At 50.5% G+C, this 19,232-nt stretch overlaps 2 protein-coding genes across 2 annotated transcripts in view; both read right to left on the bottom strand.

Moving 5' to 3' along the window:
• LOC101784565 overlaps window positions 1-6,214 on the bottom strand; it is a 7,756-nt gene extending 1,542 nt beyond the window's left edge. Inside the window, exons 1-8 of the mRNA XM_022829659.1 lie at window positions 5,788-6,214; window positions 5,644-5,695; window positions 3,457-3,619; window positions 3,219-3,331; window positions 2,915-3,138; window positions 2,389-2,815; window positions 2,235-2,289; window positions 757-899 (exon numbers count right to left, since the gene is read on the bottom strand). Of these exons, the coding sequence (XP_022685394.1) occupies window positions 757-899; window positions 2,235-2,289; window positions 2,389-2,815; window positions 2,915-3,138; window positions 3,219-3,331; window positions 3,457-3,616 (1,122 nt within the window). The 5' untranslated portion in view covers window positions 3,617-3,619; window positions 5,644-5,695; window positions 5,788-6,214. The remainder of the gene's footprint in view (window positions 1-756; window positions 900-2,234; window positions 2,290-2,388; window positions 2,816-2,914; window positions 3,139-3,218; window positions 3,332-3,456; window positions 3,620-5,643; window positions 5,696-5,787) is intronic.
• Window positions 6,215-7,341: 1,127 nt separating this feature from the next.
• LOC101779743 (protein TOO MANY MOUTHS) lies at window positions 7,342-8,863 on the bottom strand. The gene is made up of 2 exons (XM_012842637.2): window positions 8,223-8,863; window positions 7,342-8,125 (listed from the first exon to the last, which is right to left on the bottom strand). The coding sequence occupies exons 1-2, from the start codon at window positions 8,856-8,858 to the stop codon at window positions 7,352-7,354; spliced, it is 1,410 nt and encodes a 469-aa protein (XP_012698091.2). The 5' UTR covers window positions 8,859-8,863; the 3' UTR covers window positions 7,342-7,351.
• Window positions 8,864-19,232: the final 10,369 nt, after the last annotated feature.

Below are 19,232 nucleotides of genomic sequence, written 5' to 3' on the forward strand. Positions count from 1 at the left end.
TTGATGGATTATTAGGCTTAATAGATTCGTCTCGCCGTTTAGCCTCCATCTGTGCAATTAGTTTTACAATTAACTCATATTTAGTTCTCCTAATTAGCCTCCGAATATTCGACGTGACACGTACTAAACTTTAGCTCGAGGAAAGATAATAGAAGCGCTATTTTCACTGTGTGATGGACAGTTTGCATAAGGACATAGATGATCAAGAACAGTCAGCTGCTCTCCTTGGGGAGAGGAGTTACAGGATTTGGCAGTGCATTTTAATCTAGAATGCATCGGTCAAATCATGACCAAACAGCATGCCAATTGCCAACTGGGAGTAAATTTGGGAGAATTTTGAGTTGCCAATGATGTATTTTCAAACCAAGTAGGTATGAGACTAGATTCGTTCAGGATTGCATCTGTAGATGCAGTTTAGAGAGCAAACTATGCGGTGGCTTTGGATCTGTAGATGCCACGTACAAGCATCTTTTATCAGCTGAATGCACAATTTGTCCCAGGAATGGTCAGGATCCCATACTGCCTACTTACAAGTTACAAGTCCGCAAGTCATATCTGAATATCTGATACAGTGGAACTTGAATACTTCATTTTGAAAAGCGGTTAAAGACGACAATAGCTGAGATGACGCAGAGAATTCCAAAAGTGTTACCCGCCGGCCTTGAAGCGGCCGTGTTCTGAATTAACTACTATCCCCAACTCAATATAAGAACACGTATAAAATATGCAGCAGCAACAACAACAGAGGAGAATTACCTGTAGGCTGTAGATACTAACAGTCAAAAGCAGTGTAGAGCACGAAGCTGCAACGCCCGGACGCGGCCACGCGCACGCCACCAGCCCGAGCGGCCGCCGTCCCCCACCGCAGCAACACGCACGCTCCTCGCCGGCGCCGCTGCCTGCAGCGGGCACCAAATGCCGGCAAAGGTCAGGGACGAATCCAGCAAAAGGCGAGCCTCGAGGCTCGAGCGCGCTAGCTGTACCAGCGGCGGACCTAGCTAGAGCCGGCCTGCGGATTCCCGCCGCCCGGGGCCGGGGACGCGTTGCACGCAGCGACGAGGCGGTCGGCGCCGGGGCCTGGGGGCTTGGCACTTGGGGGTCCGGACCGGGAAGTGGAGAAGCGGCTGCGATGGCACGTGTTGTATCCCGAGTAGAGGTGGATTTCGTTGAATGTGGGTGGCGGCGGCGGGGCGGCCGCCGCGGCGCGAGGAGGAGCAGAGGAGCGAGCGATGGGGGTGGCGGGGAGCGGAGACTGGAGGTCGAGCGAGGGAGGGGGAACAGGGTTTATGCTGGAAAAGTCCAGACATGGCAATTGGAAAGGAAAGCGACTCACATTACTAGTACCTCGGAATGGCTCGGATTGCAGGTGATGATGCATAACCATCATAGGCCATGTTTAGTTACTCCCAACTCCCAACTTTGACACTATGCAAAAAGAAGATTCTCCATCACATCAAACTTGCGGTACATGCATGGAGTACTAAATGTAGATGAAATTAAAAACTAATTGCACAGTTTTGTTGTACTTTGCGAGACGAATCTTTTGAGCCTAATTAGTCAATATTTGGACAATAATTCACAAATACAAACGAAACGCTACAGTGTGCTACAGTGCTGTAACAGTAATTTGGCACCTCCCAAATTCCCCAACTAAACAAGGCCATAGTCTTTCTCTTTCAGTATCAGTCATGTCAGGGGGAAGCCACGTCACCACCGACCACCCGAAAATTCAACATCGAGGAAGAGAATTCGAGAGAGCTATTATGGGATTGTTCATTACGGTTGCCTCTAAGCTTACACGATAGCTAAGATAAAGAGACGAGTAAAAAGGACGGCAAGTCGGCAGCATTATTCATTTATTCTTGTCCTGACCTGCCAAGCAAATCCAATCATGGCGCACTTTATTTTCTAAATTTGTTTCGCTTTACTTCCACAGGTTGTGAACGGTTCATTTCACATTTCAAACCTAGTGCCTACTTAAGTGCCACATCCAAAAGAATTTCCAGTAATATTCACCTTAGAAAAGCGGTTTCAATTAAAAAACCTTTATGGCGTCATCGTGAGGACGTGGCATCCGATCCATAGCAAATACCTGAAAAGCAAATACAAATCCATAGCAAAACTATCCTTCTTGACCCTTTAGGAAATAGGGACAAAGTTGCTCAACTAACCCAGTCAGTTTCATTTATCAAAAAAAAAAAAAACCCAGTCAGTTTCATGAAACGCGTATTTACATGAATGGGCACTGTCCAACCAGAATAGTTGCTTATCCATCCTCTTAGGCCTCAGCTACAAGAAAAATATCAAAACACACAACTCTGTCCATCTAGGTAGTCCTAATCTGCATCCCAAAACTACCAAAGCTGCATTTTGCAACATACTAATTCACAACGCTAACATCACAAACAACAGGAGAAGGTGATACACCAAATCGCCAAATGCTCCTGCTGCCTTGTAGCCCCGGCATCCAGCACTCCTGGGCCTGGCCCTCGTCACCGCCACGCCTCCTGACCGGTACGACACGCCGGCGTTCCACCCTGCAGGTATGGCGTTGCTGGCGATGAGCACCCTGCCTGAGCTGAAAGTCAGTCGGATATGGAACGGGCCCTGGAGGGCGGAGCCAGAGTTGAGCCTCCACACTGCACCCCACGAATGCTGCATCGGCACCCACTGCCCCGTCGAGCTCTGCATGATATCGACGCCCGATAGGTCACTTTCAGTGTCCTCATACTCGATGAGCACGGCAAGATAGTTCGGGTTCGAACCGGTGTCCACAGAGAAGGTTACATCCACTCCAGGCCATTCACACTGCACCCTGTACATCCATATGCGCATGGGTCATGGCAAGGTCGACACAAATTAGTCGAGGACGACAGTTGGTTGCAAGCAGCCATGTCCTGAATGAACGGCATACCGAGTGTATTGGATTTGTAGGATGCCAGCGGCACGGAGCTGATCGGCCATTCCAGGCTTTGCCATGGCACCAAACGCCGTCCCACTCATGTCGAAGTGGGCGCCCTCGTTTAGGCACATGCCATCACTTGCTTGGCTCAGGCATGGACCCCCACCAGGGCCCTGGTCAGTGATGACAACAGTCACAGGGTAACCAGAGCAAGCTTGATTGCCAGAGCATACCACCTGATGAATCAGCATTTCCAGATGTAAAATGGCAGAAGCGCAAGCATGCGATCGCCTCAATCACAAAGGAGTGCACGCACCTGGTAGCAAGAACCACATCCATTTCCAGAGTCGTAGATGAAAGGGCTGCCAGCAGCAATCAAGGACGAGAATGGGGGTTGGTCGACAGCATACTGGTACCCACATGCACCACCTACAAAGGGTGTCATTGACACAAACATGCATCAGAACAACTATCGAAGCCACACACCGGTCTGAGCAGAGCTATTATATGGTGATTGTTGAGATGACAGATATTCTTTCATGAGTGACTATTACCTTCACTTCCGGCACCATTAGGATCACCATACCACGTAGCAATGCCAGTGGTCCAGCTGGAGAGCTCATGGCGGAACTCAATAGACACACAAGGATGAAGGAGTGAAGCAAAAACTGTAATGGCAATGAAGGAGGACAAGCGCTGAATCTTGGAAGCCATATTCTGCAATGTGACAGTAAGCTGTGGATGATAAGGTATAAAATACCGTGGAATTGCAAGGAGAGAGAGGACGAGTCAAGCAGCTTATGTTATGTATATTCATAGGACAATTAGTGTAATTTTCCTAGATGATTAAGGACAAAAGAACAGGACAGGGCTGCTCTTTATTTTACAGTACAGTTTTGTGTTTTATTATACAAACGCATTCATGATTCATCACTAGAAAGATAGTAAACCCATAATCTAAGGCCAGGTGGGAGAAGATTTGGGAGTTGGGACAGGTATGAAGTAGATAATGAGGCAAATGCACATTGAAACAAAATTCATGATACCTTTGAATAAATCAAAGGGCATGCAGAATTGCACATACAGCCCTGAATTGTTATTCAGATCTTACAGTTATAAGTCAATGCACCACAGCAAATCCTATGTTATGATATTTTGTTATGATGGAACTATGAGTACATTGTGCAAAGGATCCTATTCATAAATACCTAACAAAATCTAAGATAATATGACGGTTATGAACTGAAAGTAGCTAAAAATAAGATCTCTGGAGTCTGGACCCACCAGACCTTTTCTTTTACCTTTCTTTCATATCTTCTGTACTCACCTTATCACTTTTGTATTGTGACTTTGAGCTTAGAGTTAGCATATGAATTATGAAATCATTAAGTCTAGGTGATTGCAAAGTAAGAAAATGCTAGTAGGGGTAGCCAGAAGCCCAAAATAATTCCTAGGTGACCACTGGGGCATAAGTAAGTGAATGCTGTTGGTTGAGGTATGACTGTTTTTTTCTACGGAATTGGTATCTAAGTTCTGAAGTAATGATAAGGAGTGGATATGCACTTGAAGGAAAATCCAATTATAAATACAGTAAACCTGTGCAAGACCATTAGTTTCTAGTTTTTACTTTATGATCAATCACTTCTTTCTACCTTCGCAAAGAGAATTCACATGTCCTCCACAGCCTTAATCAGATTCAAATGAAGTTTTCTGAACTAAAGGAAGTCACTATGGGCAAACTGCATAAATTTATTTTAATGTATTATTCTATTCCCTTATCTGAACTTTCACAAAAGTTATACTGATATCAAATGATATGAGTAAAAAAAAACAAAGACAATCAGACAGTATTTTTTAGTCTCTCAGAATGAAGCACCATGTTTACTATCAAAAGAATGTGGTAAGCATGACAATAGATATCCCTTAACAATTTCAAACATTTCTGCACAATTTTAGCACATCAATAGCCTTATCCTGCAGTCAGGTTTATATAAGCAAGTCAAAATACTATGTTGATAAGGTGACATCATTACCTTTTCTGACCTTTGGAAAATTTACATGTAGTTATCTAGATAACAAAACAAACTTAATTAATAAGAAAAAAAGGGAATCACGAGCACAAGAGCATATCATGCATGCTCTGGCAGTAAGTCTCTATTTTTTGCTATGGCTAGCTACCTACATAATGCCTGGCATATCAACATGTTGACAGACTTCAAAGCCTCACCATTTGGGTTTGAGATGAATGGATGGGTCAATTTCCATCTCATTGTACTTTTACGTTGACACCTCATAGGTCGAATTCATATTTATACATTTGACCTTGATATTGGCTACCAGGACCTTGGTCGTCAACTGAGATCCTTTCACCTTTAACACAACTAAAACCAAGCCGTATTTTAACCATACTAGGCTTTGGATCTGCTGTAGTGCTAAACCCCACCTGCAAGCATCTGGCATTCTGGCCATCTGCTTTAGTGCTATAAGCTGAAATCAATACTTCTCTCCAGAATGATGCAGCTTTCATACTCCCCGCTTCCAATTCATATCTGATTCTACATTCTAGTATGCCACACTAATCATATTCAATTCAACTAGAGTTATCAAAATCAAACCTAACTAAGTGGAGTCAATTCACAGATTCCTCTGAAAACAAGATCCAATGGAAGTGTTTACTATGTATATGCATCCTCAAGCATCATTTTCGAACCAATTACTGAGAAGGCGTGTCAAATTCTTACGGTCTTATGGGCAGGGCTTGGATGCCGCGGCGCTCTGTGAAGCCAAATTCCTCTGCACACAAAAAACAGAGTTCAGTACATGTACACGGTACACCTGTGTTAGAAACCAGGTGAGAGTTAAAAGCGGAGGATTGAGGAGCGCACCACGCCGAACCTGGCCGTCGTGCCGCAGCAACGAGCTACCTCCACCCCGCTGCCGGAACGGGAAACCGCTCCAATGCCAGCAAAGCTTCGAGCGCGCTAGCCTTGTCTCAGTCAGATCCGAGGCTAGAGGACCCCACCGGTGCTGTAGCGGCGAAAGCCGCGGCACGCAACTACAAGGCGGCCGCCATTGGGGCTAGCCCGCTCGGGGGATTGCGGCTTCGGCCTAGGTGCGGAGAGGCGGCGTTTAGTTTTACGCTGTTGTGTTGCGAGGAGAAAGGGTGGGCTCGGTGGAATGCGGGCGGCGGTGGTGCGGGAATGCGGGTGGCGGCGGTGGAGAAATGGGGGCGGCAGCGGCGAGGAGAGAGAGCCAAGGGACGGTGAGGACAGGCCTAGGGGAGCGGTGCCTGCGACTGCGAGAGCACAGGGATGCAGGGGTTTATGCTCTCTTTCTGTACTCTACTAACTTTTTTTCGCAAATCCGAATGGAACCCGGAAGACCGATGATTGTTTGGTTCAAAGTTTTCTTTTTTTTAATATAACTGGGTTCAAAGCTAATTACCTTCTTCTCTAATCTCCTTCTGTCTGCTTCCCACTCTATTTAAAAATCTTACCCATGTCATGTACTCCCTCGTTCCAAATTACAGGTCGTTTTGATTTTTCAGATTCATAGATATTACGTATCTAGATACATAATAATATTTATAAATTAAAAAAGCTAAAACGTAATATCTATCAATCTATAAAAGTCAAAAACGACCTACAATTTGGAATGGAGGGAACGCTAATGTAACTTGTGTTTATTTTCTTTTTTCAATCAATTAGGTTGTTGGAAGTGAAGTTATTCAGATTAGAAGGAATTTATTTTCAAGGTTCCACCTAAAGGTACCAGTCAAGCTACGCTCAGCCAGTTTGCTATCAGAAGGAAGGAGTATTGTATTTTGACTATAGTTACACTTTAGATAAGTTTATGATATCTTTATAAATGTAAGCTACTATGTGACTGTCATTATGAATGGCAATGAGTAGTGAAATGCAGCACCGTTTTGTATCTGTCTTGCGAGGCCGAAAATTTGACATAAGATCAAGATCAAAATCTGTCAAAATGACTAGGCAGATTATTAAGGGGTGTTTGGATACTATGTGCTAAACTTTAGCAGTGTCACGTCGGATGTTCGGATGCTAATTACGAGGACTAAACATGAGCTAATTATAAAACTAATTGCAAAATCTTGTGCTAATTCGCGAGATGAATCTATTAAGCTTAATTAATCCATCATTAGCAAATGGTTACTGTAGCATCACATTATCAAATCATGGACTAATTAGGCTTAATAGATTCGTCTCGCGAATTAGACTCTATCTTTGCACTTAGGGGCTGTTTGGATACGAGGTGCTAAACTTTAACAGGTGTTTCCCAAACACCCCCTTAGTTTTGTAATTACCTTATATTTAATACTCCTAAGTTGGACTAAGGTCAGCTACGTGCCAAGGAACACATGTCCAATCCGGTTAGCCGTTCTGCACACGCACAATCACGCAGGAGAGCGACCGAAGTTACATCACGTCACAACCAACGGAACACCAGAGACGACACAAAAACGTGACACGCCAACACGCAGACGGACCCGTAACCGTAACCCCGTCGCCCGCCACCGGCCGCCGCCGCCGCGGATCTCTCCAGTGATCCCTCGCCGTCGCGCCTGTCCGCGCACGGCGGCGCCGCCAGGTAGCCGCTCCCCTGCAGGCCCCTGCCGACGCAGAGCTCGTCGTTGCCCCGCACGTCGAGCCGCCGGCCGAGCCGCGCCACGAAGTCCCCCGGCAGCGCGATCTCCCCGGCCAGCCGGTTCTGGCTCAGGTTCAGCTGGCCCAGGTGCGGCAGCGCCGCCAGGGTCGCCGGGATCGGCCCGTCCAGCCGGTTCCGGTCCAGCGACAGCGCCGTCAGGCTGCCCAGCGAGGCGAACGCGGCCCGCGGGATGGGGCCTGTGAGGCCGCACCCGGACAGACCCAGCACCTGCAGCCGCCGCAGCACGCCGACCACGTCGCCCGGCACCGCCGTGCCCAGCGGGTTGTCCTGCAGCAGCAGGTACTGCAGCTTGGACAGGCCGGACAGCGAGCCCGGCAGCGGGCCCGCCAGCCCGTTGTGGCTCAGGTCCAGGAACACCAGCTCCCGCAGCGACCCCACCTCCGGCGGCACGCGGCCGGCGAGGCGATTGTAGCTCAGGTCCGCCTTCTGCAGCCTCCGCAGCTTCCCCACCGCCGCCGGCATGCCGCCGCCGATGCCGTTCCAGCTCAGGTCCAGGATCGTCAGGCTCGCCATCCCTCCGATCTCCTCGGGTATCTGCTGACGCATGGGCCCGCGCGTAACGAACAGACGTTTACCACATGACAACGTGACAATATTTTTGTTTCAGGCAAGGCAATGCTTGTTCGTTTACCTCGCCGGTGATGTTGTTGTAGCTGAGGTCGAGCTGCTGCAGCGCGGCGAGGCCGCCGAGCTCCCTGGGGATCCGGCCGCGGAACCCGTTCTGCGACAGGCTGAGCACGCGGAGGCTCCGCAGGCCGCCCAGCGTCGCGGGAATGGGGCCCCTCAGGCCGGGGTTGGACTTGAGCACGATCTGCTCGAGGGACGCCGACGCGCCCGCCAACAGCGCCGGCGGCAGGTCGACGGCGGCGGCGGCATCCTCACCGCCGGCGACGAAGCAGCCGAAGAGGGAGAGCGCCTTGAGGTGTGGCAGGCCGCGCAGCGAGGCGGCGTCGAGCCTGGCACCGGGCCTGCAGGGCGGGGTGGCGACGTCGGGCCCGAAGTGGAGCCGCGTGGCGCGGAGCACGCGCGCGTCGTCGGGGGCCAGCTCGCACTGGAGCCCCGGCCACGGCGTGTCGGTGCAGGGCCGCGGGTGGAGCTGCGGCCACGACGGGTCGCCCAGGAGGTCTACCATCACCCGGAAGACGGCCGCCAGCTCCGACCTCGGCAGCTGCGGCGCTGGCTGCGCGGTGGTGGCGGCTTGGAGTTGGAGCACGAGCAGGAGGACGAGCGAGAGCGAGGAGAAGAGAGAGGAAGCCATTTGGTGCATATGCGTGCGTGGTGTACTTGCTATTCTGGCTCTGGGTGGGGTATAGTGAAAGGGGGTAGGGAGGGTAGGTCACCTTTACGAGGCATGCTATGACTAAAGAGTTTATAAATCTTCGAAAAAAACATTTTGGTGAAACATTTTATTGTGGTCAAAGGCTGACTGATCAATAGGCTAGCTAGACTGGCACACGATGCCATCGGCTCCAAGAACAACGGGGAGTGCGTTTGTCAGCATGTCTGCAAAGCCACAAACCAACGACAGATGCATGGACACGATGTACACCAGACCGAAGTGCAGAGGGCCATGGACGTCGTCGTACGCGTACGGGTCAATGCACAGGCCGGCAGAGGAACGGCGGGACATATGGGCATGGGCCGCATGGGCCACCGGGTCGTACGGGCCTACGTGACCAGGGTCCGTGTGTACCAGTGAGCGTGTGCAGTGGCAGATCAAAGAGAGCATGCAAGAGAGAGGGCCGGGTGGCGTTTCATCGCAGGTTTGCGGTGGGACTCTCGCGATCGGACGGTCGCGTTCAGTTCCTGGATTATACTTAGAGTTGTGTGTTTGGTTTGGGGGTGGAGTTGGGTTGGAACGGGTTCGACTCTATGGGCCCCCGTTTAGTTGAAAATGTATTTGGGTTGGGTTGGACCCACGAGGGAATATTCGGGTGTGTTTGGTTACCGGGTCGATGTGGGTTGGAACAGGTTCGACCCCATTATCCTGCGTTTTGTTGGAAATGGAGTGGGTTAGGTTCGTCCCTCTAAGGAATATTTCCCGTATATGCGAGTCGAATGCGTCCGCCCAAAACGAGCGGACGTACTCGACCCGCACGGACGCCGTGTGCGTCCGTCCGCGCGCGTGTTCGTTCGTGCGCGGGAGGAGCCGACCTAGCGTGGGGGCGGCTAGCGGGAAGGAAGCGGCGGCCAGCGCCGGGACGGCGCGGAGGAGGCGCCCGATGCCGAGTGGGGAGGAGGCAGGAGCCGGCGTGGGAGCGACACGGAGGTGCCCGGGAAGGCGGCAGTCGGCGCAGAGGTGGCTAGGGAGGAGGCGCCCGACGTCGAGGCGGGAAGGAGGAACCAGGCGGCGCCGGGGCAGGGAGGAAGAAGATAACGTGGGAAAAAATAAAAGAGGATGACAGGTGGGCCCGCAGTTGACAGGTGGGTCCATTGTTAACAGTGTTAAAATGGTATCCATCCCATCCCTCTCAGCCATTCAACCAAATAAAAAACTGGAACGAACCCGTCCCTCTCCATCCCTCTCATCCAAACACGAGATGGGTTGACCCCAACCCACAAAAGGGATCGGCTCCAACCCAACCCACATCGTCCCAAAACCAAACACATGCTTCCTCCTAGATGCGGGTCGAATGCATCCACCCCAAAATGAGCGGACGCACTCGACCCACATCAACATCATGGCTCTCCGTTTGTGCGTGCAGGCGAGTCGTGATTGGCGAACTCAAAAAGGCAGACGGCGTAGGCCGGGAACAGGCGAAGGCAGCTGTGGTCGGTGAACTTGGAGAGGCAGACGGAGCAGTCGAATGACCGGGCCGCCTTCTCCTTCCCCTTCCTGTTGGCCGCGGCGGCAGCGGATGCGGCGCCAGACAGCTCGGTATACGTGAACTCCAGCAGCACGTCGATGGCGGCCTGGCCGAGCCCGCCGCCGCCGGCCCCATCCTCGTGGCCCGGGAAGAAGAGGTGCTGCAGCCGGCGCTCCATGCCGCCGGTGCTGCGCGTGGTGGGTCTTGACTCTTGAGGAAGAGACGGCGAAGCACGTGGAGCAAGCCCGAGACGAGCAGCATCACGGCAAGCACCACCGTGACGAATAGCAACGCGGGCGTGATCCTCGCGGCCATCATCGACGCCACAGCAGCGGCCGCTAGGGGCGACTCCCTCCCCGCTGTGGTCGGAGCGTCCTCCGCCGGCGCCGAAGCCTCCTCCAAAACGCGCGAGAATCCATCCCCGCCGCCGCTGCCGCCCAAGAAGTAGTAGTGCCCACTAGTGTCGCCGGTCCCGCTCTCCTGCGCATGGAACCAGCCGCCCGCCCTCCTCACCCCGGGCGCGAGTGGAGGAAGGATGAAGGAGATAAGGTGAGGTAAAAAAAAAGATGACAGATAGGCCCTGTAGCTGACAGGTGGGACCCGTTGCTAACGGTGTTAAAATGGCATCCATTCCATCCCTCTCAACCTATTCAACCAAACAAAAGAGGAACCCATCCCTCTCATCCAAACATGAGATAGGTTGAACCTAACTCATAAAATCCATCCCTTTTATCAAACACGAGATAGGTTGAACCCAACCCATAAAAGTGGGATAAACCCAATCCAACCAAACCCGTTCCACACCATCCAAAACAGCACTTGCTTATTAAACGCGGGGGAAAGGACACGGCGCAAATGCCAACAGACTGGGACCCGGGCCCGGGCCTAGCGTACACTGTGGCGTCTATGTGCATGCGTCTCGTTCGTACTTCGGCGCAGGAAGCCACGGCGTATAGCAGAGGGATTCCTCCAAGGCTCCAACAATCGATCAGCTAGATGCAAGCAACTTTGCTGTATGTTACAGGATACTGCTTTGTTTGGAATTATCGACACCCGGGTGTATGTATCTCTGTGGCTGCCAAACTAATCCACACCGGATGCTAGACATGCATGTCACGACTTTTTAGGCGGAGTGTACTAAAACAGCTCCGGCTGATGGAGCTGAAGTCGTTTTGAAGACTCCTATTTTCAATTTATAAATAGAACATGTTAAATGATCAATGTGCTCTTATCTATTTGATTTGGTCGTACAGATGACTCTTTAGTTTTTTCCTTAATAATACGATTTCATATAAAATGAAAAGATTATTAAATAGACTAATGAGTATAACTATAAATTAATCCTGTTTTTAATTCCTTTTTAATTATCCTATAGCACCGTTAGAGGCCCATAGCGTTAGGCCCATCAAAGCTGTTATCGCCAACCCATCTTGAAGCATCATCGGTCATCATCAGTCCCTGTCCCTGCCTTATCCATACGGCCAGCAAACAGCTAACACACGCCGTCGTCTCTTTCCTCGCGAAGAACAGGTATCTCCCCCGCGCAGGTCCCGTTCGGCATCCGCGGCGCTGGTCCCACACCGCCCCATTCCCTCGCCGCCGGGCCGCATAGGCAGCTACCTGCGCGAGCGCTCCGCCGTTGCTGCTGCTCCACGCACCGCCCTTACTGCTGCTCTGCGCACCGCCGGTGATCCCCGGCCACGCCCTCCGGCCCCGGCTTTGCTCCGCCGCTACAGTTGCCCGGCCGCTGCTCCGCCACAGCTGCAGGTGTCCGGCCGTGCGCGCCATAGGGCCAGGTGAGTGGGGAGGCTAGGTGGCATTTTGGGGTGAAAATTAGGTGAATTCCGGGGGCATTTTGGTACCGCTAAATGCGAGGACAGGGTAGGAGCCGGGGGGAAGCTGTTTTCAGGTAAAGTTCTACCAAATGGAGCCTATAGCTTTGCCATACACACTGCTCTTTATTTCATCTGTCAGACATTGGCCATAGTTCAGCGAGGAAGCGTGGCATCATGTGGAACGTAACGAAACATCAGTGTACACACATACGTTGCGGCACTCGCAGTTTCCAAACTGTGGCTGTACAAACCATTGGCCCTTCTGCTGCTGAATTTTGCACGAGGTCTGATACCTATGATATGCATACCCAACATAGACAGCCCTCACGACCTCGTACGTACACATGGTACACTACCTGGGACGCGTACTTTTACTTGGTAACGTACTTCGCGAGACCCAAGTGTGCGGGTCGGCACTGGCGCGCCCGCGGATCGCGTCCAGTGGTACCGACGATTTTTTGGTGGCCCCTTGGCCTGGCTGGGAAACATGCTGCTACTGTATGCCTGTGCGACACAAACAGTTGCAGCACTAGTCGTCGTCGACGCCCCGAGGGGCGCCAGTGACCCGTGCATGCTGCTGCTAGCCTGCTACGGCCTACGGCAGCAAAACCTGGCCCCCCTGGCCGGCTGGCCCGGGCAGTGTGCAGACGGCAGAGAGATCCGACCGACTCGACTACTGTGGCGCCCCAGTGCAGTACCCGCATGGATGGGCACTGTAAGAGCTGCCCCACGCACACGGCACACTCGTCCCGTCGTCCGGTCAACAAAGACGTGTGCGTGGAAAGGCGTGGGATGCGGAGGAGCAGGGCAGGGTCAGGTTGGCCGGGCAAGTGGTTGGTTGGCCATGCGTCGCGCAGGCTCGCGGTGGCGCGGTGCGGTGCTAGTGGGCGGCAAGCGGGTGCGGGCAGGCAGGCCGGCCAGCAGGGGCAGGATAGAGGCCAGGAGGGAGTCCAGCAGTGCCGCAGGCGCTCGGGTTTCCAAAGGGCAAAGGCGAGGGTGCGAGACCAGAGACCAGAACGCACAGCACACTTCCGGGCAGGATGCTGGCAAGGCGCCAGGCGACCACATGCCGGTAATGCCACATGTGTGCTGTTCCGAGGGTCCGGCTGGAGAGCGTGCGTGGTGCTGTTGCACTTTCACTCTCTGTCGCAGTGCCGCTGCACGAGCTCGTACGTCGTCGGTTGGAGGCTGCAGCAGACCGCAAATCATTCGCGGGCTCTTTCTTGGGGCACAAAACGTGCAGGAGAGAGGGGGCTTCGAGGATTTAGGCCCAGAAAAGGGGATATTGAGTAAAATTGGCCAGGCCCAAGTACTCCCCGGCAGCATATCTAACCACGACCGAATCGAGCTCTATAAGGGCTAATCTGGAAGCCCAAAATCCCCCCGATCCCGGCCTTTTCCCCGGCCCGGCGCTCCCCGTGAAATTGCGGCACGGGCCAAAAAATTTCGGCATTTGGAAGCCCACACGAATGGGCTCCCCCACTCAACCCACCCGTTTTCCACGGGGCAAACCTATCCCACCTTCGAACGTAGGGCGCGTCCTCCCCGTCCTCCCTCTCGCGACGCGCCGCCTCCGCCTCCCTTCGCGCCGCTCCGCTTCCCTCCGCCTCCCTGCGGCTCGCCGCCGTCGCTCCGCACGGCGGCGATGGAGACGCCGCCACGCGCCGCTCGCTCGACCCCGAGTCCCGACGTCCAGGCCCCATTTGCGTCGTCCTCCGCTCCTCCCCTCGGGGTCACCGCCGCCTGCCTCCCCGACCCCGACATGTCACCGTTCACGCTGGCCGCCTGGCCCCCGACCAGCGCCTCCCCCCGCGTTGCTGTCCAATTCCAGAAGTCCAGCCCCTTAGGCTCCGCGTTGCCGCCGTGCTCGCCCCTCGCCGGTGTGGTGGAACCGTCCAACTTAAACTTGTTTAAATGCACCTAATTGTTGCCGACGCAGCAATTATCCGAAGCGCACTTAAAACAGTATAAGTCCGGTCGTCCGTCGAGTGTCCCTAGGACTCCTCGAAAGATCCACGTCGTGTCTCATAGCCATACATCAGGATAGTATCCGCGATGGGATAGCATCAACAAATATTACATTTTTATAAACATATTAAAGGTACGATATATTACAACCATAGATTGAAGAAAACTTAACAGTGCGAGTTAATCCCTTACTAAGAGTTAAATATAAACCAGTCCGGGGTAAGTAATTAAACATCTAAGTTTATTCTAGAGTATCATGAGACTCATAAGATACCCTAGATTTCGGGGCTTCCTCTTCGGTGGGTCCCTGCTGGGTTTCTGAAAACAACAACAAAGGATCCCCTGAGTACGAAGTATTCAGCAAGTCTGACCCGTCTAACCAATATAATAGCTTTTCTGGAACTGCATGACAGCTGTTTAGTGCACTGGCTGACTCACATTTTGCCAAAAGAGCTTACTAAAAGTGGAACCTTAACTTTGTCTTTTATTTTAATTAAGTTATTACCTAGGCAGTCTAGATGATGAAAAAGAAATATCTTTGCAAACAGTAGGAAATTAAGTCATACAACAAATTAATTTGGTAAGACATTGCATTCATGAGATTACACTACGATGCTCAACAGTGATCAAGTGCATTCATAACCGATAATTGCGGCGATCCGGATCATATTACATCCTGCAGGAGAGCACCCTGATCACCAGTTATGTACAACTCTCCAGGTCGTACATAACGACTTTTCGATTAGCAAAATCAATGATTGGGAATAAGACTACCCGGACCCAGGGACGCACCCCCACATGGGACCCCACGTCTGGCCCGATCACCATGTGAGTTTCAGGCTACGCCCCTGCCAATCTCCAGCACGTCAAGCGCGGGTACGAGGTATTCCCGATCAGAGAGTTTACTAACCTACTGGGCTTTACTGGTCCCATACCCAGTAAGTGATCAGATGATTATCACTTGACCAAAGGTTAAGACAACGAATCGGGCCTTAACCAAATTAATCTAGCAGACAGAACTACATCCTTAGCTTCTGTCCGCTTCTCAATTTCCAAGTCATCTTTCCATGATTAATATGTATGACTTAAAACTTGCCTTAAGGTTTGGTAAACCAAGTATTTAAGCAACTAAGCAATTCTAGACTTGGGTTATCTACTGAAGGTTGAACAAGTGGCAAAGATGTCCTTAAAACAAGGTATGATAATGCACAAGAATGGGTTTCAAGCAACTCCTAGACTTAGTGCATACATATAGCAATAACCAATATTGGACACATGAAATATTGACTTCAAAATAATAGGTGTAATGCACCGGAGCTTGCCTGGGATCAACAAAGGTTAGTTCTTCAGGAAACCTCTTTAGTAAAAGAGGCACTTCAACATTTCGCGAACGCTGTCCATCTCCAGCTGTATTCCACGAATCCCACTTCAAGAATTTCGACGTCTACGATTCAGCATATGCAGGAGTTAGAGATGCAAACTTTTGAATATAAGACTATACAACTTTCCTTCATGATAAAGTTGCAAGCCAACAGTGACTACACAATTTATCATGATAAAGTTGCAAGCCAACACACAAAAACCCGAAAAGATTAACCCACCATTTATTTCCTTTACTAATCCTACCTTAGACCTTTTATTTTATTATTAAAAGCATTATAATAATTTTCTAATCTTAAAACTTATTTCCTATGACTTAATAGTTATTTGTGGATAATAAAGCATTTTTCAAGTTTTATACATTTAATAATGTTTAAGCATTTATTTAAATACCTTAAATAAAAAGGCATTAAATAAATACCTAAATTTTTATTATTTTTCCTAGGGTTTAAGAATTTTAATGCATAAGGGAAAATAAAACAATCCTAATAAAATTGGTTTCACTAATTTTGGGCACTTCTAGAATTTCCTGTGAATTAAATGGTGTAAACCGGATTTAATCTATTTATCTAATAAAAGAAAAACCTAAGGTTTATTCATAAAACTCCGGCCCAAACTTTTCTCACCCAGCTTGCTTCTACCCACCATAACTTCCACCTAGGGCCCACCCGGCCTCCTACTCTCCTCCGTTTCTTCTTTACTGACGAGTGGGGCCCACGGCCGGCACCTCTCCTTGGGCCGAAAAGTGACCCGTCAGCTCTCAACCTCCGACACGTGGGCCTCCTTGCGGCAGGTCCTTTTGGGCCGGCTCCCCCTTCTTTCCCCCTTCTTATCCACCGGCCGGCCCCCCTTCTCTTCTCCACTCCCACCTGGGCCTCATGGCCCACTTCCTTCCCAAGCCGACGATCAGCCCACCGGCTCTCCCTCTCTTCCTCAAAGATTAACGGTCCACGAGCGCCCACGCACTAACGGGCCTCCCCTACCGCAACTTGGCATCACGGCCCAAGTGCATCAACGACCGGCCTGCTTTTCCCCCTCCTCCTCCTCACAACTTCCCTGGCGCACGGGCCCCCAGCGCCAGGGGCTTCTTCCTCCCTGCGCCAAAACAGGGGCGCAACAGCAGGGGGGCGGGGCTCGCCGGCGGCGCCTCCCCGGCGGCGTGGCCGGGCTGGGGGCATCCCCAAGCCGGGGCTTCCCCACAGGCGGCGGCGGCCCTCCTGGAGGTGGCCTGTGCCGGGCTACCCACGAGCAGCGGCGCCATGGCCGGCGACCGGCCGACGCAAGGCCCGGCGGCGGCACAAAGACAACCTCCGACGCGACCTACGGCTTCTACGCAACCTAGCCACTCTCCGAGGACCAACAATCGAAGGGAAAAAGGGTCGGCACGAAGGAGCTCACCGAAAGGGTGGTGGTGGCGGCGGGCGGACCGGTACGGCGGTGATTCAGAGCTCGACGGCGAGGAACTACTGAACGGAGCGGCGTGGGGCGTTGAGGAGGAGCTGACGGAGCTTTGGGCGGGTGGAAACACGAAGAGGAGCAGCGGCGTGAGTGAAACGGCCGCCGGCGGTACTGCATGCCCGAGTTCGACTTGCAGTAGCAAAGATGGCGGAGGGTTAAACGAATAAGGGCAGGGTGGTAGTGATGTGAACTTTTACCGTGCATGCGTGCCACCTCGACGACCTGCACGCCTGCGTGAGCGCGGACGTGGCCGTTGTGCTGGCCGGCGAGCAGAAGTGCCGGCGGCGGCACGTCTCTGCTGCTCTGCTCGTTTCCCTCTTCCTTCTTCTTCTTTAACTCCGAATTTCAGATCTCAAAATTGACCAATTCGAATCCAATCTCTCGAAAATCCCTTAAGCAATCTTGTAGAGTAGTCTAAGAACTTCAATTGATAGATTGGCCTCCAACCGAAATAAGCACCCTAAGATCGAGATTTTGAAGCTCAAAGTTCCTGTCAACATTTCCTGTTAATCGAACCTCCACGATTCAGTTTCGATAGTCCTCAAGTGTGGTCATTTACCCTCCTTTCGACCCAATTTCAGTGGCCCAAACTTATGCCATATAGTCCAACCACTCACCATTCGTGCTCTACAACTAATAAGGATTCCATTTTGCACAAGAAACCATATAACTTTTACACTAGATTTTTCTGAATTTGGCTCCAAACATTGCTCACCAATGCTGTTTTTCAGACTTAGAATTATTTCAGCAAGGAGCCCGAAATCTGCTCATTTGCTGACTTTTGGCTCCATTTTAAATTCAAACCTTCCACTTTCTCTGGATAACAACATTTCATTTACCTTCTCCATAGTCCATAATTCACTAATGTCCAAAAACATCTGTTCACTTACAAGGAAAATTCTCCAGAAATTGGCTCCAAAGTCATGTACTCAACATCATTTTCAGACTTAGAAATTTCTCGCGTCTTCTCGGCTGAAATCAGCTCAACCTGCCATCTTTGGACTTCAGTATAAATGTGAATTCTCCACTCTCTCTGGCCCACAACATCTTACTCGGCTTGTCTAAAGACCATATTTCATTAATGTTCAGAAATGTTTACCCCCTTACATGAAAATTTATGCAGAAACCCATTTCGAAGTTGGGTACTCGTTATGATTTCCAGATTCGCATATTTTCGGACAGAAAATAGTAACTTTGTTGATTCCTTCTTCGATTATATTTCCGAGAGGTCTAGGACTTGAATTAGATCCCAAGCTTCACCCTTTTTAGTTCTAAATACTCTCGAGTCTCCATTTCATATCTTAGCCAAATCTATCCAAATTTGAAACTCCAATTTGCAAATTTGCTCAAATTTGACTTTGGCTCAAATTACCTTCCTCTAATCCAACTTCACCATTAACTTCTTAATGTTATTCTTAAGCTATCATTAACACGGGGTGTTACAGCCGGCTTCTTCCTCATCTCTGTCGCTGGCCTCGCGACCGCCACCACCTTCGTCTGAGCTTCAAGATCTACTCCAGGTTAGCTCCAAGAACCCGTCCAAGTTCCTCTCCTAGGTCTGACCTAGGTCTGATTCGTACAGTTTCTGTAGAAGTTGTCATCAGGAGTCTCATGTCAGTAGAGGCCTTGCTTCTAACCTGGGAGTCTCGTGTTCATACAGCAAAAGAAATATCCATGCCACCCATATTAGAGAGCAAACATAAGCCGCTATTTTTCCCCCCAAATTATGATATGTGGTGCAAATCTGTTCTCCATTTTGTTCTTGATGGCATTCGTTTAGTCTTACTACCGAACTTGTCTATTTTCTAACTGTTGCTCCCGTTCTGGTCATCTGTAAAACAGGTCTTAGACAACCTGTACATTTTGAATGCATGATTGTTTGCTATCCTCTGCTTGGCCTATCATTCTAGCTAATGACTGTGCACTTACGCAGCTTGGATCCCTCTAATTCTGTAGGACATATTATAGTTTCTATATGGAATCATCGTTCATGGTTTCTGGTAGTTTTGTTCAGTTTTATGTTTTCACTTGAGCAGTTTTAGCCTATCTACAATTGTTAGTTTTAGTTAGCTGCCAATGAAATACCTCATTAACTTAATGCAGCTTTTTTATATATAAATTTATAAAAAAGTACATAGAACTCTTCTTTTATGTATTGCAGTTCAGAGAATTCATCTTTTATGTTTGGCACAT

The sequence above is a fragment of the Setaria italica genome, chromosome IX (genome assembly GCF_000263155.2).
Source record: "Setaria italica strain Yugu1 chromosome IX, Setaria_italica_v2.0, whole genome shotgun sequence".
In the NCBI taxonomy this organism is placed as follows: Eukaryota; Viridiplantae; Streptophyta; class Magnoliopsida; order Poales; family Poaceae; genus Setaria; species Setaria italica.